Below are 22,019 nucleotides of genomic sequence, written 5' to 3' on the forward strand. Positions count from 1 at the left end.
GAAACGGTTGATCTGCAAGAAATGCACTAATTTGACTATTTTAGCTACTTTGTGAATTTTTTTCCAGGAAGTGCTTTAGCTAGTTTAACCGTTTTATCCAGTCAATCCAATTCAGCGAATTTGTGCTTTACTCCGAAAACAAAGTAAACTAGCCGCAAAGTAGCTAGAAACATGTTGCTTGCAGGGAGATAAAGCAGGAAAACCTGTTTTTTTTACTAGAAACAAGAAAAAACTATTTTCGGTGTCATAGTGCTGAGGCAAGCGTAGTTTAGTTCTAAAACAGAACAGCGTATTTTGGCCACAAAAAGCGTAAGAACGTTATTTTGAGTGAAATGAGCCAAAATCAGCGTGTTTACCTGCAAACAGGCAGAAATCGGTGTTTGGTGCGAAAACGGTAAAAGTAGCCTAATTAAGTGGCTAACAAGCGAAAAAACGTTTCGTTTTTGTTGAGATAAGGCTGAAAGAGGCAGAATTTAACTGCATGGAAGCTTACAACCTAGCAAGTTAGAACTGAAAACAACGTAATTCAGTGAAAACTTTAAAATATCTCGCGATTGAAGCAGATTGCAAAGGTCCTTTCACTCTAGTAGTATACAGCGTCTCCATAGGAAACAAAGGATGCAGCCATTAATTAGCATAAAGAACAAAAGATTCAAGACGACGTCTAAGTCCCTTAAGGAAGATTCAAGATGGCAGCGGTGACGTCATCGAAGATGACATCATTCAAGATGGCGGCGTAATATATTCATAACATGAGGGTGTATGAGGGGTAAAAATTACCTCACGACCTCCCTTAGAGGAATATAATGTATAACTGTATGATTAGATATATATATATGTCAAGACCTTATCTCCCATCCATGTGGGAGATGATACAGCACTTTACGCGTGTGCAACGTGAGATGTCTCCCAAACACTTTACGCATGCGCAGTGTAAGATGTCTGACAAAGATGGCTGTTCAAGGCTGCCTGAGGCTGCCCAGAGCTGCCCTAGCCTCTAGGGGATTACATGAAGGCTGCCTGAGGCTGCCCAAGACTGCCTTAACCTCTATGGGATTACATGAAGGCTGTCCGTGGCTGCCTTAATCTCTAGAGAACTAAAAAAAATTTTACAGGTTGTAGCCGATGAGAAGATTTTGCTAAATCATGCTGGATCAAAGTTCTACAGTTTGTAACCAATGAGCAGGTAGAATTCAAAAACAAGAGATCTAAGATGTATAAAAGTAGAGCAGATTTTTAAGGGAACTCACTATTCTTTCTCGTAGAGTGGTGAGCAAGCAAGCAAGCAAGGAACAAGATGTCGTCAAATACCAAGAGGAATCATCCTTATGTCAAAAAAGAAAACGAGAAGAAAACAGAAGCCAAGAATAAGTTGAAGGGTACTATTGTCATGGATGCACTGCCTATGAATGATCCTGATTTCTGAGGTAAAGATAACGTTCCTGATACACCGACGCATGACAATTTTGGAGGAGAACCACCCAAGTTTGATGTGAGTGAGCCACGAATGGCTGTGGATTATATGAAACCAGAACACCGTATCCCTCCTAAATCAAAGCCTGCCAAGTCACAGCCGCCATTGAAAGAGTTGAACAAACTGGTAGAAACTATCAAGACAAAAGCGACAACAGAGAAGACCGAGAGAGAAGTGCTAGAAGAAGGCGAGATTCCACAGGATTCTGGTACGGGTACGTATCAGTATTCCTCCTTGGATGAGTTACTAGATTGTATGGAAGTCAGTTATCCATGTCCGATCCACCAGACCATGATGGACGTATTGAAATCTAAAAAAGAAGATTGTGACCATGTATTCCTACGTTGCTCGTCCGCCCGTTGCCCAGTATTTTGTAATCTCAGTGATTACAACCGTTATTACTATGAATGTCAAAGACAGGGTCACCCCCGGTTCACCCTGGACAGAATCGACAAGATGGTGTGCGAATGTGGAATGACTCCCACATTGTCTTTGACTCAATCAGAAACAAATTATGGCAAAATGTATTTGCGATGCGGTCGACGCCATTGTAAGCTATTCCTTCGGTGGCGACAGACCATCTTGAAATCGCACGGTTGATGGATAGAAACACAAAGCTAAATACATTGTCTATGGACGATTATGTTGAAATCGCTTGGTTGATCGGTATGCCTAAGTTTAGAAAATTAGCATGACACTTAGGATTGTCGGATGAAGACTTGGAATGTATTGCTTGTGATGTACAGTTTTTAGAAGATAATATGGATAAATAAATAAAAGTTGTATCACTAAAAACACTGTGTCATTTTTCTGTGTCAATCATGAGACGTGTAAGACGGTCAGTGATTAAAAGAAGAAAACGCAATCAATGTGGAGGTGCTTTTGTCAGTACGGTTAAGAGAATTCTTCGTCTAAGCCCCTCTCTTACAGATAAATTAGCTTACGCAGCAAGGATGTTGTTATCGGGTCTTGCACTAGGTTTTGGAACACTTGGTAAACTTCTGGGAAAACAGGCTTTGAAAGGCATTATGGATAATGTCAAGCATTATAAAAAGGGTCGGCGATGAAAAGTGGTTCGTCATGCCTACCTCGTAGAGTGAATGTCTATGCTACTTACATTATCGAGTGGTGTCGTGGCTTTGTGATCGCATCACACGTATAGTCTACGAAGAGGATGAGCCGCAAAAAATCCCTTACGAATGGGTTCCCGAAGACATGGAAGATGAGGTGTTTAAGTTTGTCGTGAAACCACACCTACATCCTCTACACGACCGTATCTTTCATTTGATGATGTTTATGAGATACTATGATGGGAAGTTTACATATAAGACGTGGAATCATTTGTATACGCAGTACCTTCATAGGTATTGGGTCACCTACCATTGTTTCAAACTTTGGTGTAATTTATCATGGTTAAGAACATTAAAAAAGATATCAAGGATGAAGAAATGAAAACAAAAGAGAGAGGATCACACGACTTTTATGACGAACCCGGCGTCGTCGGTAGTTTGGGTGGTGTGACACCATATGCCAAAGCTCAAAAGACCTCTATTGCTCAAGGTAAAAAAGAATTAGAGAAAAAATTGGCGTACACGCTTCACAAACCCTGACGTCGACGAGGAGAATTTTTACCTGTGGTGGTGTTCGACATTGATCAACAATGGGTAGCAGATTTGATTGAAGTACAGACCCTATCCAAACAGAACAAGGGATACCGATACATATTGGTCGTGATTGATGCCTTTTCCAAGTACGCGTGGGCCCGGCCGATTAAAAAGAAAACAGGAAAAGATGTGACGGATGCGTTTGCAAGGAAGCCAAAGGAAGGAAACCTCAGACGTTACAGACAGATGCAGGCAAGGAATTTTACAATCAGACCTTTCAAACATTGATGAAAACACAGGAGATTCATCACTTTTCTAACCATGGAGATGCCAAAGCCAGTATCGTCGAACGATTTAATAGAACCCTTAAATCGAAATTGTATCGCTATTTTACACTCAAATATGTAGACATATTGCCCAAATGATGTGAAGTTTATATGAAATAATTCATTTTTGTACTGCGGTTGTAGATGAAAGTGAAATGTGATCATCGCAGTAAATTTTCCAATTTAAGCAATTGGAAAGAAGAAGCCTAAATGCTTAAATTGGAAAATTTACTGCGATGATCACATTTCACTTTCATCTACAACCGCAGTACAAAAATGAATTATTTCATATAAACTTCACATCATTTCACTGCACGGGAAGATATGAACTCAATAAATTGACCTCGCTCCCAATGTGTGGCTTCATAGCTCAGTTGGTAGAGCATCGCACCGGTATTTCGCGGAGGTCACGGGTTCGAATCCCGTTGAAGCCCTGATTTTTTTCAGGCTTCTTCTTTCCAATTGCTTAAATTGGAAAATTTACTGCGATGATCACATTTCACTTTCATATTGCCCAAACTTGTCAATCAAGACAATCGCACCTATCACAGGAGTTTTAAAACCACACCGGCTTAAGTCACCACATCCAATGCCAAAGAAGTGTGGAACAATTTATACGGGAAATATCAGACTAAAAAGAAAAAGAAACCTGCATTTAAAGTAGGCGATAAAGTCCGATTAAATAAAAAATTTAGACTGTTGAAGAAAGGGTATCTACCAGGATGGACGGAAGAAGTGTTTCAAGTTCGTAAATTCGTATCCGAAATGGTAACGACCTATAAAGTGCAAGAATTGGATGACACGCCCTTACAAGGCACATGTTATGTGTGGGATTTGCAAAAAGTACATGTAGATGAAGCGGCTTCTTTTTTAGTGGAAAAAGTATTAAAGAGACAAAAGGATAAATTGTTTGTCAAGTGGAAAGGGTACCCTAGCAAATATAACAGTTGGATTAATAAAAAAGATTTAAAGTGAGCTGTGTGTTTGTGATGATCGCATCATGAGAGGAAGTTTGAGACAGTTTAAAGTGTATTTGCCAAATGAACAAGGAGTGGTGGTCTAATGCGCTGGCAGACTCCCTCACCTTATGCCCCACTGCCTTTTATTGGATCCTGGGGTGATCCTCAAATAGGTGCCGGAGTCAAAGACATGGCTAAAGATTTTGTGAAAGGTGTAGTAGGAGGCCTTAAAAGTAGTGTCAAAAAGGGTTCGTTATCAGAAGTGCCGTGTGGTATAAAGAGAGGAGCATCCCAAGCTCCTAAGAACGAATTAAAGAGAAAAGTTGTCAAGAGGTTGAACGATATTTTTTAGAGAATAAAACATGGTCTGCATCAGTACCCTACGTCAAAGTGATCCTATCATTGGTGTAGGCACAGCATCACCGACGGATCCTGTGTCTTCCACCTTAAAAAGGTATAAAGGGAGAAAAAGAAAACAACAACAACGAGGAGGATTTCTCCTAAGTTGTATAAAGAAAATAGGAATGCGACAACGTGTGCATAAACGCAGAAGACGTTGAAACAGATACATCACCATGTCTATCAAAGGGGCAGAGCAGAATTCGTCTAGATCTCTTTAGAATACTACCTACAGATCTTTCTACGGTAAAATACCGATATGTCAAAATACCACCTCAGACTTCTAGTATTACTCCTATCCAAGTGTACGTGGAACGACAATCAGATCCCATTTATCTTTCGAGAAGTTTTGTCCAACTGGATTTGGGTTTCAAAACCACAGAAAATGCCAATCTCACAGCACGCGCATACAATGTAGGTATGATGACTTCACCTGCCAACAATATTGCACACACCCTCTTCAAGCAAATAAATTTCAGAGCCAATGGCACCCTACTCACCGAACAATGTGGACATGTACCATCTTAAAGCTTTCATACAGACGATCCTTAATTATGATAGGAATGATGGAGAGACGATACTCGAACCAGCTGAATGGCAGAACGAAATTGATTCTCTTGTAACCTACACCGCTGCAAATGTCAAGATGGACGATGCCGCATATAGAACTCTTGCTACAAATCATCAAGAAAGCATCAAGAGACAGAGAGCAGATGCAACAGATTATTATATAGGAGGAAAGAGGAGAATCTTGAGAATGAAACCGTTAATAGATGCGTTTCACCAAAATTTTTTAAAGGAGTGCCTACCCACGACGATTTAACAACATGGTTTGGAGATAAACGAGGGGGTATTCTTGTCTTGATGATCTCATGTCGGAGGGAGGAGATGACAGAGAAATACTTAATCTTTTTACACAATATTCTCAGCACATGAATGTCACCGTGTGTTATCTCTGCCAAGACATGTTCCCTCAAGGAAAATATGCCAAGACCATCTCTAGGAATGCGCAATACATTACTGCCTTTAAAAACCCTAGAGATAAAGTGGCGTTGCACACCTTACTGCTACAGATATACCCGACTAAGTGGCTACCTGTCATGGATATATATAATGCATGTACAGACAGACCCTATGGTTATTTGTTTTTTGACGTACACCCTGCAAGTAGAGATTCTACGAGACTTTTAAGTCACTTGTTACGACACAAAAGGTGTGTACGCTGTCACAGAGAGAAATAAATAAGAAAGATGCTTGGTTATAAGCGCAGTATGCTTACAACCCGAAGGAGAAGAAGAGTGAATATAAGACTAACCAAAAGTGGACAAAAAGGAGGTATCCTTCCATTAGTGGCACTCATTCCAGCCCTCATTGCTGGAGGTAAAGCATTGGGTTTAAGTGCCCTTGGAGGAGCTACATCGTTTGGGGCTAAAAAAGGCTTAGACGCACTTCTAAAGGAAAAGCGATGATTAATAGTTTCAAGAGAAATGTGGATTTTTTGACATCTATTTTACGAGAAAAATAGAAAGCGTCGTATGGAAAAATTACTTCACGCTAGTAAAGATCAAATCAATGCCGTCGGTGGATTCACGTTGAAGATGTTGAAGAAAAATATACCTTTATCACCACCCATCGTTGCCAAACTCAAGAAATATATAGTGATGTTGAGAGAGTTGGGTAAACGGAGGAACTCTTTAAAAAAGCGGCGTCAATTACTTGTGAATCAAACCGGCGGTAGCTTTTGGAGTGGTATGAAGGACGCGTTCTGTCAGTGTTTCAAGAAATCATGACTGTCGCCGTGCAAGAGGGTATAAACGAAGTAGACACGGGTATAAAGTTTGATTTGCAATTCAACTACGACGACGATGACAGTGACTATGAGGATTCAACCGAGTGTAGACTCACAATAGCTCAACTGTTTCGGTGGTTACGTATACGTGTGGTGGAACCCTTGTGGCGATTATGGAGACGTTCTTAATGGTGAAACCCGATGAGCTTCGAGCTTTGGTAGATTATTACAAGGGAAAAATTACCGAAAGTACTCTTCTGGACAAAGCCGCACGCGTGGCTGCTGAAGCAAAACTGTTTCTAGAATATACATGTACTCCTGCTGCTTTAAAAGAACCTGTGGTAAAAGAATTATTAATGCAAGAACGCAAGCTTACTGACAAATTGAGACAGAATCCTATCGCCGGTGGTGTAGAACCTCCACCTCGAGACGATGGGGTAATCTCATGGAGGGGTTGCGAGAGGGATTATTAAATGAACTCATTAAATCCATGAATATGAGGGGACAAGCCGCCGTACCTCACATGACACCCAAGAGGGAAACTGTCACACCTGCGAGGATCAAGAACGAACCCGTCACCCCTGCGAAACCGGGAACGTCCAAGATTCCTTTTCTCACAGCTCCATCCCAAAAGATACAAAAAAAGAAACGAAAACTTCCTGTTCCCACACCGCAAAAGCATTGCACGGAGTTGGAACGACCCAGAGAATTTGGTAACTGAGAATTAAGAGGAATTAATCGTCTTGATAGATTAGCTAAACAGCACGATATTGATTACAGTAAAGCTAAATCACTCGCTGACAAACATATTGCAGATCGTAAGATGGTAACTGGTATCGATAAGTTTCCAGGCAAGAAGAGTTTAACCGAGCAAATTGTCAAGCGAATCATGCAAGCTAAACTTAAAACAAAATTGTAACACCTCTACAATAATGAAATAAAACTTGTGAAAATGCAACAAAGTGTGTGTCTCCAGTTCATTTGTAGTTGTGTCGTTATCGAGAGCACATCATGTCAGGTAATACTTTTACTTGATTGACGTTACCCAGTAACGACAGGAGTCTGAAATATTTTTCAGACAACAAAATCAATTCTTGAAAAAATCGATTAGACAAACGCATCGATTTAAAAGGAGAGTGGGAAGTGGGATTGAGTAGTATTTCGCTTCCACACGATTCTAAGATTTCCAGTTACCTCAAAGGATTAAAAGACGATGATGTCTTGCTAACCACAGGACGAATTAAAGTAGCCACAAGGGATATACAACATAAAGTGACTTACAATGTCACATATGAAGACATTAAACAACATCGTATCGAGACAGTTCACGATTTACTCAAATCCTTGTTTGATGAAGAACGTTTTAAATGTATTATGAATATGGGTTCGGCGTTTAGGAGTCATTTTTCTTCAGGACACAGCGCACAATTTGGAGTTATTGCGGACGAGGATAAAGAAACGATTACTGTGACAGCAGACAAGGTAAAATCGACTGATATAACTCATCAAGAAGTTCGTGACGGTCTCTATTTTGAGTTACCTCGAGACATGTGTGAGTTGTTTGGTTGGACGAAAAAAACAGCAGTGCGGTATCGTTGTATTGTTAGTGGTCCTATTGAAGAGAATTGTAATGTATCACGACCGGCACATAATCTCACAGTGACCAAACGTGGTACGGTGTGGAGTTATGATAGAAGGCTTACTACATCCAGTTTGGCGTGTTACAGATATGAGATCCCATGGAAAGACCGATTTTCGGAGAAATATCATAGATTTCTTCTTGGCGATCTGAACTGGACCTTTATCAATACTAAAAGAAGTATCTACTTAAACTTACCTCACCCACGGACCTTCTATATGTATTCCTCGCTTTGTGCTCCAGAACGTATGGGAGATCAGACGACTGATCTTATACGTCAAATACACTACCGACCAATCTTGGAAGGAAATTATTATTACGAACCCAAGCAGATTCATTGCATCAGGTTACGTAAGAATCACATCGATGTGGTGGAAACACAGATAAGTGAGTCGGAAAATAATAGTTTGGTTCAGTTTACAGACGGCGCTTCTATCGTCACACTTCATTTTAGACGCGTACGTTAACGCATGGATGCCGCCGCCCAGGAAAAGGACAGAGGAGGAAAATGTCCATTCCATCCACTAACTTGCAAATGTCGTTCACGTCACGAGTGGCAAGACAACATTGAAAAGGAACTATAAGATATGATTCGCAGGGTAGATCAAAGAACAGCCTTTCTTAGAAAATGGATAGATAATATCACAGAGGGTATGAAACGCTTGTAAGGATGACACAGACACGTGATTTAAATTGTAACAATTTAATTTAATTTAATTTAATCTTCTTGGCAATTGCATCACACTTAAAATTTCTCGGGTTCACAATGTCAGTGTCTCTTCTTTCGTCTTACGGGTCTAAAATTTCATCCAAAATATTTTGCCTCGTGACCTGATAATTAAGCTGGTTGGCACCACGCACGTTTAGGGAAAAGCCACGAACTTTACACACGATTTCCCATGTTTCGTCGCATACCCATAGTTCTTGGCACCCCCTGACACAAATTCCACGATGTAATCCCCTTCATCCAATTCATTGGTCATATCGCCAAGGTAATCACCTAAGGGAATTTCTGTTTGACCTGGCCTCCACGTGTAAATGACCGAGTCTATATCATAATACAAGACTCGATCGCCCAACACCTCCGGATCCAAAGATTCATAAAGCTTAAGACGGGCCTGACAGGTGGTAAAGGCTGCTATGAATATTTTGGTTTTGGACCCCTTTACTGCATCCTCTTCTATCTTCTTATACGCCAATTCAATCACATCAGCACTCAAAATGCGTCTGTCTGATATTTCAATCGTCGTGTCATTTAAATGATCTATCAGCTCGTGTGGTTCTGTGATTTGCTTCGTTTTCATCTTGTTCATTTGTTCGCCAAACTTGCCCCAAAAGGAGTTCAGCATCAGTTTTAGCACATCCAATACGTGTGGTCTTTGCAGAGGACCTTTTGCTGTCCATGAGGCGTAAGCTATGGCCGCAGTAGCAAACCCAGAACCGGAACATCCATTTCGTCAAACAGATATGGACTCCGCGACCAGCAAAGGCAGCAAGCGATCCGCGATTAAGAAGCCTTGTTACAACCAGGAGCTCTCGAAGAGAAGATGTAGAATGGAATATTATGTAATTCAAGTATCTTTTTGTAGGGAATTTCAAACGAGTTTTTCCAAGCCCATCATCAATCTCCTCACACTTTTTTTATCAATTTCTTTTTGATGTTGTCTTAGAAAACACGATCATTAGACATAGATTAGGAATACGCTTAGACCAAGTGTACTGTCATAGCAATTTATTCAAGCAAGTTGGTTTATTTTCTGTTTTATAGCTACCACCTTCGAACTTACTTTTTTGGCCAGTTTTTCACACTCATTAATATGGTGTTTCCTTTTCTTAAATTGAACCATTAAATTAAGTTTTATACAATTTATTTTTAGACTGAATTTTCATAGGAAGACATTGTGGATTTTTTTGAAACATTAAACTCATTATTATGGTGGCATGATGTCCAAGATGAAATTTGTGTCCTTTTTAATCAGTTTAGGTTTTTTATGATTGTCACCCATATTTATAATATTATACCCTTAATAAGTTTTGGTTTCGTAGAGTATGATGAAGAAGATGTAGCGCCACCTATATTGGAGGATTATATATGGTTAACCACCAATTACCACAGAGATACTCATAATGTCATACATTTTTTCTTGATTGTATTCCTCAATCATCCTTTTTGTAACGCTAGATTTTTTTCAACTTTTTCAGAATGAGGTTCTCTTTATGGATTACTACAACTTTTTATTTACGCTATGGACCTATTTAGATAATCAAGATCCCTAGGATGAAATTTTGGTCCTCCTAAAGCAATTTTATTTTTTTTGTCACTCTCTGTCACAAGCCATGGTTATGGAGACTAGCTGAATCTCAAAATTTCCTCGGTTTTTATGGTATAAGCGATACCATTTTAAAGAGTGTTTAAATTCTGTCATAGCCTCGATGTCGGTAACCAACCGAATAATACATTATTGAAACGCGTTGTAAGCAGTCAAAGTCGTGACCATGATGACGAAGGTTGTCCCCCAATTTCACAAAATCAAACCAATGGGTAAACATTCACATTTGCTTGTGTGCTCCTTTAGGACTCGCATAATGTGTTACTTTTTCCAAAATGCGATTGTGAATACCTTCTTGGCAATACCATAAGTAATCTTGGGTAGTTTTCATAGCCGTTTAGTGATCTAGTTTCTTCATGACAAGACGTAATACGTTTAAAAACATCCACACATCGTCATAGTCTTTCACCTGCGATATGACCCAGTATCTCCCTTCTTCTGTCGATGTTTGTTCATACCCCAAAATGTGGTGAAGTAACACACTCGCGCGACCTGTCTTTTTTTCGTCATTCACATAAAATGTATACACAGTATGTGGACAAATGGGACTCATATACTCTAACACGCGCTCTAAATCCTAGCGGAAAGCCATCGTCACTAAGAAATGAGACTTGAACTTTTTTGAAACACTTTATTACAATCTGATTGGTTTAATGATCTTGACAATCTGGACAATCGCAAGGTTCGCGATTCATTTCTCTTTCTTTCAAAAGCTTGATGAAATCCATCAATGCATCCATGACACGATTTCTCTTTTCCATATACTAGGGATCGTCTTCGTCACGAGGTAGTGTGTAATCTTCTTTTAACATACGTCTCAGATCGTCGTCGTCTGCTTCATTCTCTATGGTGTCTGAAATGTCATCGATATACCAAACAAGACCCCGGGTTGGAACGTATTGACACATCTTGTGAATTGTCGGACAGCCTTCATGTAATTCCCTCGAGGTTAGGGCAGCCTTGGGCAGCCTCAGGCAGCCTTGAACAGCCATCTTTGTCAGTCATCTTACACTGCGCATGCGTAAAGTGTTTTTTTACATTACGTGAACATATAGGTACATGTTACATTCCTCTAAGGGAAGCCATGAGCTAATTTTTACACCCCATACACCCTCATGTTATGAATATATTAAGCCGCCATTTTGAATGAGGCATCTTCGATGACGTCACCGCCGCCATCTTGAATCCTCCCTAAGGGACTTAGACGCCATCTTGAATCCTTCCTGAGGGATTTAGACGCCATCTTGAGTTTTTTTGTTCTTTATGCTAATTGATGGCGGCATCGCTTTGTTTCCTATGGAGACGCCGTATACTACTTACTTTGGACAATGCCTAACAACTCACGGCAATCTAAAATAGATTTGGTTTTCTCATAAGGCGAGTTTTGAATTAAATCCTGTTTTAAGGTATGAAATAAACTTTATTTGAACTTCGAGATCTTTTTTGGAAGGTGCGAATCTGAATTTGTCTCTTTAAATTCCTTCCTTAATACTTTCGGTTATTTTTACTCGGGAAAAATTAGCATTTTGTAAGAGGAACTTTTTCCAACTTGTTTGGCTACATATTATCATGTTTTAACGCACTTATTTTTAAAATGTAATTCGTAGCCAATACTCAAATTTCGTAGCGAATACTCATTTCGGTTATAGCTCAAGAAACATCGTAATTTTACTGACTCTATAGTTGTTTCTAAAACACAGCTTGATTAGTTTTTTTCAGGTCTTATTCCAACTACTAGTTCAGTAGTGTTCATAGCTGCGAGGATCACTTATATTCGTTTCTTCACCGCAGTGCACATAAATGATTTTTACATATTTTCAGTCACTATTCATCAGTTGGAAGGTTTATTTGGATCCAACGTAATGACTAGCTCCCAGTTGGCTTGTTAGGTCAGTTAGTAAAGCGCTTAGGGTAACGCAGAGGTCAAGGGTTCAAATCCCGTACGGGCCAAATTTTTTTCAATTACCAGTTCAGTAGTGTTCATAGTTGCGAGGATCGCTTATATTCTCAGCTTGATGGTATTATTTTGGTAATCTTTTGATTTTGTTTTTTTTAGTCATAATTTACTTAGTTACATAATTCTTAACTTTTATCCATCGACATTGTACATAGTTTTTATATTTCTCTGACTGTTCATCTGTTATGGTTATTTTATCTTCAATGGCTAATTTTTTAGTTGCCCAGGGCATCTATTTATAACAGCTTCAGCTGACGGGTTTACCCTGGTTAAATGCGTTATTCTTATTCGTATTACTTTTAAACCATTACACTAAAAAGAGTATATTGCATCACCGAACATTTAGTGTATTTCTTTAAAAAAGTGTACTTTTTCCTTTCAGTTGCACTGATGCAGTGCAATACTAAAGCGATTTCAATTGAGGATATATACCATAGTTAGCAGAGGAGACTAACATATCATCGCCAGAAATCAAGGACATTTCGAGCCCGCTAACAATTATCAGCGGTATATCGTATTACACTCCTGAACAATAGAATATTACGAGAATTCAATGTGGCGGCGATCACGGCTCGATCTGCAAAGAAGCGTGTTTCGTACCATGACTTACACAATTTGAGCACTGCAGATCTTCTATTTGATGAAAAGAAAAAGAAAAGAAGACCTGCAAGCAAATCTTTGGGATTTTTCAAGGCAGAGCGATGACTTGATGTCAGAATTTTGATTTGCTTTTATTAAATTTTCGCACCAAGACTACTGAATTTGCATTTAACGCCTGGCATATTTTTATTCCGAAAAGGACCTGAGAATTTATTTCCCAGCAAGAACATCAACAAATATGGCCGATGATTCGAAGATCAGCGTTGCTCGTGTTTAGCCATTTCAGTAATAGTTTTCAACATGGCGTCTCGTCACTTACTCAACATGGAAAATAAGGGATATTCTGGCGCGTTGGGAAGTTTTTTGATGGGAGGAAATGACAATTTTACAGGATATTTGACGCTTCGAACTCAGTAGCAGTCAATTCGATCGAGAGCAGTTGACTTCATTGATGCACTTTCCTGTAATAGGCGAGTGTTTGGAATGGAGAACGACGGATTTTGAAGAACTATATGGCGACTTAGGTCAATAAACAATGACAAAAGAACTGGCTCGGGAAGTGAGTGGTTTTTATTTATCAAGACACTGTGAGGGTTTATGGATAGCAGAATCAGTGCTGAATATGTCTCGATCGAGAGCAGACGAGACCATGAGCTCCTGATTGTTACATTTTAGAAATTTTACAAATTTCCATACAGTTTCTTATATTATTTGGACGCCATTATGGACGAAATGCGCAAGCTGGGAAATGAGTGCACGCTGTCTTTTCACGGGGATAATGTACAGAACTTTACTTTATCTTTTGGTGCCTTCTTTTCCCCATATAAGTATTCATTTAGTTTCCGTCTAAGTTTTGACATGCCGTGTACGTCTTTCTGGTGCCGGCTTAAATTTTTTGCACTTTTCCCACACTTTACACGTTTCTTCGGAATCCGTTTGGGCCTTTTAGATGGATTTAAATCTCCTGCAAAAGGTGGGACTTCACTATGAACTGAAGGGTTCATACCAGCACCCTTTCTATTTCACTTATTCTTAGAGTGAGAAACAAAGCTAATAAAAATGTCGAATAAAAGTCGAATAAATAAATAAATAAATAATTTTATTTATTATTTTCTCGATGAAACGCTTGACCCAAATATTTACTTAATCTTATAATTCGATAGATGTCGATTGTGTTTCGTCAAGTTTTAAATAGCTCCTCGGCGTTTATTTGAGGTGCGGTGTTTATTTAATCTGGTATTGCACAGCTTAATCTAGTCGAAAAAATAGGCGTAATCAGATAATTGATAAACACCGCGCCCCAAATAAACGTCGGATCAACAGGGCCGAGTTTTAAATGAATGCCGTGGGCGTCTACTCAAGAAAATACAGCAACTTACGCTAGCCAATAATATATACTATATGGTGACATATGGGTAGTGTAAATATGCACTAGTAAAATCAATCTCCATCGGTGTACCCAGGGGTAGACTTGACCCTCGTTTAGCGCATCGAGCCAAAGGTTCGCAAATTCAAAAATAGTTAAATTTATCCGTATTGCAGTTACTCATTTAAACCACCTCTCTCTATATGTAAGTCAAGGCGCCTGGTGTTTACTAGTCAGTTTTGTCAACGTGCAAATATATTTTTTGGTCTTACTACTGGTGTTAAATACAATCGAAAGTGACAGTTTTCTTTGGAGAGCCTCGAGGCAATTAAAGACCTTCTTTCTGGTGCAGCACAGCTGTTTTCAAACGAGGCGCTCATCATTTTTAGAACCAACATGTTTACCTAACACGAGGATCCTTCTTTGTAAAAGCGCCGAATTCGTGTAATTATGTTGATGATACAAGATATACTGATCAAAGCAATGATTTCTAGTTTTTGCGAGAGCATGTATTTGAGCTATTTTCATTTTCAATCAAACGCGTGGCAAGATGAGGGTGTGATATTGCTTCTCTCACAAGTCTCACAATGAAGAAGGTGCGAGTTTTTTTTATTTATCTTTCGCAAAAAAAGCGGGTCCTGCTTAAAAGAAAGTCTCTATCATTAAAAACTATCAGAGTTTTACAGCGGATTTTAACAATCTTTGCTAGAAGTAAGGAGCTGTCAACAGCTTCTCAAAATTTTCGCAGAGAGCAGGCGCTGGCGCACAGCTGTTTTCTAGAGAGGCGCTTACTTTTTGGAACCAACAAGTCTACCTAAGAAGAGGAATCAAAATTCGCAAATTATGGGAGGCGATTACGCAGCGCTTTATGCAAACTAAGAAAAGAGGATAACTTTCGTAGCGTGAAATTTGATTTCCCTAAAATTTGGTAGATGAATCTGACAGCGTCAGTGACGTGATTGAATACACGTAACCTGTTGAGCAAAAAAAAAAAGAAAGAAACTATAAGAACATGACGATGCGAAAAAAACTCACCTCCTGCTATCACACAAAAGGATGAATGGTTTGTGTAAACACAAAAAAATTATGGGAGGAGATTATTCAGTTTTTCTTGCTTACGAGAAGCGCGAAATTTAAATATACTCGGATTGAACAGTCGAGTCGAATGGGAGAAATTGACGAGCGTGTGCGACTATTTCCACTCGCCATTGTTTTCTTTAAGAGGGTCTGAATGGGGGGGTCAAAATGTCGGTTGTCGGTTAAAATTTCATTACTTTGTCGGTTGTCGGTTAAGATTTTTGACCTTTGTCGGTTGTCGGTAAATCTCAGTTAATAATTAAAAATACACGTTAATTATTCACATTTATTATGCAATTTGCCCAGTTTTAAGACTTTAAACTCTAGACGAAGTGTAATACTTGTAATAATTCATTATTTGTTTTCACTTAAACCTCGTTAACGCTGTTTTTTAATTTAGCAACGTGCTCATCTACCCCACTTTTGTTTGCAAATCTAGTATACCGATAAAATTCACCAAAGCTTTTATTATAGATGTGAATTTGTTTCCTGTCGACTACGGGGCATCGAAGTAAATCAAGAGAGGTAAATTCTACAAAGAATGAAACACCCACTCTAGCCCCTGGGATACCTAATTTTAATTTGTAAGCTACGGAAGTCTTTTTTCCGGGACGTCCACAAAAACTCACTACACTTATTATTCAACGGCTCTCGTGGCTTTTCTGCGAGGTTTCTTTTTTTTCTCTTTTTTTTTTGCCAAAAATTTGGTTGTCATACGTATCAATCTGCACCGTTAAATGGATTTTTTAACTGTTAGTACCTCTTACATGTCGAGACGCACTAACGCACGAACAGCCCTGCCGGATCGGGTAACACACGCTCTGTTGACAACCTCTGGATGTTCTTCAAAATCTGATTCCTCGTCATCCGAATCTGTCTCATACTCATCGATTTGTACTTCTCTGTGATCCTCAAACACCTCAGTAACATCCCCTTCGTCCACAAATTGTATGCTGACAACGCGTTGTGCATTTGCTGACGATACAGTGTTTTCTTCAGGATATCGAAGCCTCTCTTCAGACTCGTCGGTGTGGTGAACGGCGCAGACAGCTGGCGGCAAGGCCCCAGCCTTATCTTTTGTGGTCTCACTCCTAACCGTCCGTTGGCGTACTGGTCTGTAACTCTCTAGCCACTCTTTGATCTGTCCTTCCATCCCTGGTGTTATGTCCTCACTTGGCAAAGGTGTCATCGTAGCTATAGCAGAAAGGGGCATGGCGGATTGAGGTACCGGATAGTAGGATTTGTCATGCGTGTAGTACTTTGCTGCCCATCTAGATGTGTGTGTTTATAAACAAGGAATGCCGCAGAATTTCCAAAGTAGCGAAATTTATGACTTTTGAAAATCAGGTAAACGAACTACAAGTGCTAATTCAGCCCTACCATCCTGAAACTTTTGAAGGTCTCCTTGTTGCCTTTCGTTTCTCTCGATGTCACCTCCTTCAGTCATGATCCTCTTGGCCAGATTTTCATCTTCTTTTGCTTCTTCTCGTGATTTCCGTTTCCTTCTCACTTTTGACTCGTCACCTTTCTTCTCAGTGTCGTTCATTGACTTCTGCTTGCTTTTATCAGATGTAGCCGGCGCCTTCAGCAACACTAGTGGCTTTCCGGTCCAGTTTGTGACCTCTTGGATAATGTGTACTAAAATATTAAATACCGCGTGTTTTAAGTTTTCTCTTTAGTTGGCTTTTGAGAAACTTACCCAGTTCTTATCAGCAAATGCTCGTCAAGATGTATAAAACGTGCACATCGAGCGAAATCTCTCGTGCGTAGCTTCCCTCGAGGAGAGAATTGAATATTATTTGAACGTCTGGTTTTCAGAAACGAATAAATTTAAGGGCGTGTATAAATAAACGGGGTCTTTAATATGTTAAGCTACACTGTTGTTCATTCACCAATTAATCAGAAAGAAGCTTATAAACTGATTTACTCGCTACTTCTTTGTAGAGATTTTTCTTCTCAATTTTCGCATTCAAATGGACGGTGAAAAAGAAAAAAAAAACATTCCGCTCCACAAAACAACAAACAAAAAACGGTGGAACCAGAGTTTAACCACGTTAATATTTGAGCTTAATATTTAACTACAGAACTAAAGTGATTCATCAAACTCCGCTGCACGCGTTCCACACTTACCGTTGAGCTCACTGCTACTTTCATCCGATATTAAATTTGGAAGTTCAAGCTGCCATTGCCCATCCGTCACAATTGCAAAATTTTCGCATTTGCCCGCAGGCGATTTCGCCAGGAGAAATAACTTTAACGAAAATCCGCCAATTCCATATTGATGTGCCTGCTCCTTTAGACCTAAAAACTCCGTTAGATGTTTTTTTAGTTCAGATACTCCTCTATGAGCTTCTTTGTCTACTGGGACCCTGCTTCGATGACGTTCGATGGCGACTTCTTCACCTTTTCGAAAAAAACTCACGATGACTTTAGCAATCCCAGTCATGACCCGACCGCATGAACAAACAACGAGTAATAAAAAGACAACAGCAGGGCGTCTCGTCGGCTCGATTGTGATCCGCTGTTCTTGAAATGAGACAGCAGGGCGTCTTGTAAGCCCGATTACGAGCCGCTGTTCTAGAAATGAGCCCACGCTGCTCACCGAAAAGAAGGATCCCGTGGATTTAAAGTAATTTGAAGACAAGAAATTCTATAATTCGGCTAAATTTGGAATTAATGTGGTAACGTCGGGTGAAGAAGGATTTTCTGAGCTAGAAATCATCAAAATGCTGTTCTTTCTGAATACAAACATCCCTATCACGTCTGACCATGTCGGTTGTCGGTTGTCGGTTGTCGGTTAGAATTTATTTGTCGCTAGTCGGTAATTTTTTCCCCGTTTCGTCGGTAGTCAGTAATTTTTTACGCCCTTTGTCGCTAGTCGGTTAACCCCATTCACACCCTCCTTTAACTTCTTTCGTTGAATTGAAATACGGAAAGAGAATGACCCGTAAAACTACATGAGTTAACGACGCGCGAGGCTTCGGACTTTATTACCAGGTTTCAATCACACGCTAGAGGAAGGAGAATATGAACCTTTTTTGCACATCAGGAACAAAATCTCATTCACGCAGCGCGAAATTTAAATACACGCACATTAAACAATTGAGCAAATGACGATAGTCTTCTACATGATTCAACGGCGTGGTGGGTTTCTGACGTTAATACCAGGTTACACATGCTCTCATCACCTTTGCATTGCACGGTGAGCCTCTAATTGAATATGTCTTTCGCCAGTTTTAAGCAATATAAAGGGAAAAACGGTGACATCTCTTTACTTCAAATACGAAAGCTACAGTCGCCCCACCATCGACCCCACCGTGACTATTTGCTTCCTAAAAAATCTACCAGAATCACCCCCACGGGGAGGATTTGTCTTATCATCAGTTTTGCCGATGGTTTAAATCTGCCGCTCGTTTGATAATCGGAAATTTGAAAAATCCCGCGTGTATTTTAAAGCTGTTTCCGCCATTGTTCCAAAGTAGCCATATACGGTCATTTTCAATCGTTAAACAAAGCCTGCTTAACTTTAAGTTGATCCGCTTTTCTTGATACGATTTCATTCGTAGGTATTGTTACCTTCATATGTTCATTAGATATCATTGAAGCGCCATATATTATAATAAAATAGCTGATATGCTACGCGTACTCTGATTGGTCAGCAACCTGTGTACTATTATACCGGTAAACTCTCCTTTCTTCCCCGCTTTCTGATATGGTAGCACCACGCTCGACTGAGCATGAGGACAAAGAATTGCTTAAATGAAATTTATTGCCTTATTTGATCCGTCAGATGATTTAAACAGAGGATATGATTCTCATAAACTATCGAAATGCAATGTGCACGAAATAATTTGAAATAATTATTGTGTACTCTTTTGCTGAGATTCTTCGTAGGTGGAGATTTTCACAGAATGTTACCTGTACAACAATTAAAAAGTAAAAGGAGAAAGAGCGAGAATTAAGCGGGAAAAAGCGAACAAGAGAATAAAGCTTAATCCACTTTTTAAAGCAAATTAAATACCGGCGCTTCGATTTTGCATGAATGAATCTACCACGTTCACGCGAGTTAAATTCAGACTGAATGTAAATAAAATATCCTTTATGAGTCAGCGATCTTTCGTCTCTTTCTTTTTGAAGAACGTTTCACAGTATATGCAAAATGCATACATTGCTTTCAAACCGATTTGTAAGATCTTGGTCAATTAAAGCACCGACTTGTGGTAAGGATTTAACATTTGCCGGAAAGTTCTCGCCGTGAAAATTTAAAGTACACATTTCAAAGAAAGAAATTGATTTCGTTTAGGTAATCACATGATTTCGAGTGCAATTTGGAATAAATAAGCGCGAGTAAATTTTTTAAAAGACTAACAAAATTGCACGAGCCCGTAGGGCGAGTGCACTTTGTGGTCTTTGAAAAAATTAACAAGTGCTTGTTTATTCCAAATTGCACGAGAAAAATCATGTGATTACGTGTTAATAATAGACATGGAAAAATACGAGATGGCTTATCACAATTAAACATAAGCAACGCGCATCAAGTGCTAAAATAATTTGTTCAAACCGCGCGTTCGGTCAAATGAACCGCGTACGATCAAAACAATAATAAGAGGGTGCGAATGGGGTTAACCGACTAGCGACAAAGGGCGTAAAAAATTACTGACTACCGACGAAACGGGGAAAAAATTACCGACTAGCGACATATAAATTCTAACCGACAACCGACATGGTCAGACGTGATAGGGATGTTTGTATTCAGAAAGAACAGCATTTTGATGATTTCTAGCTCAGAAAATCTTTCTTCACCCGACGTAACCACATTAATTCCAAATTTAGCCGAATTATAGAATTTCTTGTCTTCAAATTACTTTAAATCCACGGGATCCTTCTTTTCGGTGAGCAGCGTGGGCTCATTTCTAGAACAGCGGCTCGTAATCGGGCTGACAAGACGCCCTGCTGTTGTCTTTTTATTGCTCGTTGTTTGTTCATGCGGTCGGGTCATGACTGGGATTGCTAAAGTCATCGTGAGTTTTTTTCGAAAAGGTGAAGAAGTCGCCATCGAAGCAGGGTCCCAGTAGACAAAGAAGCTCATAGAGGAGTATCTGAACTAAAAAAACATCTTACGGAGTTTTTAGGACTAAAGGAGCAGGCACATCAATATGGAATTGGCGGATTTTCGTTAAAGTTATTTCGCCTGGCGAAATCGCCTGCGGGCAAATGCGAAAATTTTGCAATTGTGACGGATGGGCAATGGCAGCTTGAACTTCCAAATTTAATATCGGATGAAAGTAGCAGTGAGCTCAACGGTAAGTGTGGAACGCGTGCAGCGGAGTTTGATGAATCACTTTAGTTCTGTAGTTAAATATTAAGCTCAAATATTAACGTGGTTAAACTCTGGTTCCACCGTTTTTTGTTTGTTGTTTTGTGGAGCGGAATGTTTTTTTTTTCTTTTTCACCGTCCATTTAAATGCGAAAATTGAGTAGAAAAATCTCTACAAAGAAGTAGCGAGTAAATCAGTTTATAAGCTTCTTTCTGATTAATTGGTGAATGAACAACAGTGTAGCTTAACATATTAAAGACCCCGTTTATTTATACACACCCTTAAATTTATTCGTTTCTGAAAACCAGACGTTCAAATAATATTCAATTCTCTCCTCGAGGGAAGCTACGCACGAGAGATTTCGCTCGATGTGCACGTTTTATACATCTTGACGAGCATTTGCTGATAAGAACTGAGTAAGTTTCTCAAAAGCCTACTAAAGAGAAAACTTAAAACACACGGTATTTAATATTTTAGTACACATTATCCAAGAGGTCACAAACTGGACCGGAAAGCCACTAGTGTTGCTGAAGGCGCCGGCTACATCTGATAAAAGCAAGCAGAAGTCAATGAACGACACTGAGAAGAAAGGTGACGAGTCAAAAGAGAGAAGGAAACGGAAATCACGAGAAGAAGCAAAAGAAGATGAAAATCTGGCAAAGAGGATCATGACTGAAGGAGGTGACATCGAGAGAAACGAAAGGCAACAAGGAGACCTTCAAAAGTTTCAGGATGGTAGGGCTGAATTAGCACTTGTAGTTCGTTTACCTGATTTTCAAAAGTCATAAATTTCGCTACTTTGGAAATTCTGCGGTATTCCTTGTTTATAAACACTGCCTTGTTTATACAACGAAAAACGCTCACTTGGTGCGTTCGCTATGTAAAGATAGTTTCTTTTAAATTCCGGCTAAAAACTGTATTATTATCACTTTGATGGGCATGGTGGCGCATTCTGCGTGCTAAAATAAAGAATTTGCCGGGCTAAAATGTATTTTTAAAAATAAACCAAGACAACCAATGTTCGCGCCGTCTTCTTGTAGCGTTGGTAAAAGAAACCGTGGAGCTATTTTTAAAGCCCAAATCATGGCTGAAAACACAGAAAACAACAAAAAATTTGTAAATTCTCAATCTTCTCAGGTAGGGAAGAAGATCTTAAAAAGTTAGATGCTGATTCCATGGCC

The 22,019-nt window shown here is 39.5% G+C and overlaps 2 protein-coding genes across 3 annotated transcripts in view; one reads left to right on the forward strand and one right to left on the reverse strand.

Annotated features, from left to right (window-relative positions):
- Nucleotides 1-15,664: 15,664 nt before the first annotated feature.
- On the reverse strand, nucleotides 15,665-17,125 carry LOC149036425 (uncharacterized). The gene is made up of 2 exons (XM_089188820.1): nucleotides 16,901-17,125; nucleotides 15,665-16,714 (listed from the first exon to the last, which is right to left on the reverse strand). Exons 1-2 carry the CDS (start codon nucleotides 17,064-17,066, stop codon nucleotides 16,284-16,286), a joined length of 597 nt encoding a protein of 198 aa, XP_089044946.1. The 5' UTR covers nucleotides 17,067-17,125; the 3' UTR covers nucleotides 15,665-16,283.
- Nucleotides 17,126-20,129: 3,004 nt separating this feature from the next.
- Nucleotides 20,130-22,019, forward strand: part of LOC149036426 (uncharacterized) — a 4,047-nt gene continuing 2,157 nt past the window's right edge. Inside the window, exons 1-3 of one of the 2 annotated variants that reach the window (XM_089189040.1) lie at nucleotides 20,130-20,823; nucleotides 21,316-21,573; nucleotides 21,976-22,019. The exon at nucleotides 21,976-22,019 is cut by the window's right edge and continues 2,155 nt beyond it. In XM_089189040.1, the coding sequence (XP_089045166.1) occupies nucleotides 21,408-21,573; nucleotides 21,976-22,019 (210 nt within the window). In that variant the 5' untranslated portion in view covers nucleotides 20,130-20,823; nucleotides 21,316-21,407. The remainder of the gene's footprint in view (nucleotides 20,824-21,315; nucleotides 21,574-21,975) is intronic. The other variant, XM_089189039.1, reaches the window with a different exon arrangement.

The sequence above is a fragment of the Pocillopora damicornis genome, chromosome 12 (genome assembly GCF_964200805.1).
Source record: "Pocillopora damicornis chromosome 12, jaPocDami1.2, whole genome shotgun sequence".
NCBI classification, from domain to species: Eukaryota; Metazoa; Cnidaria; class Anthozoa; order Scleractinia; family Pocilloporidae; genus Pocillopora; species Pocillopora damicornis.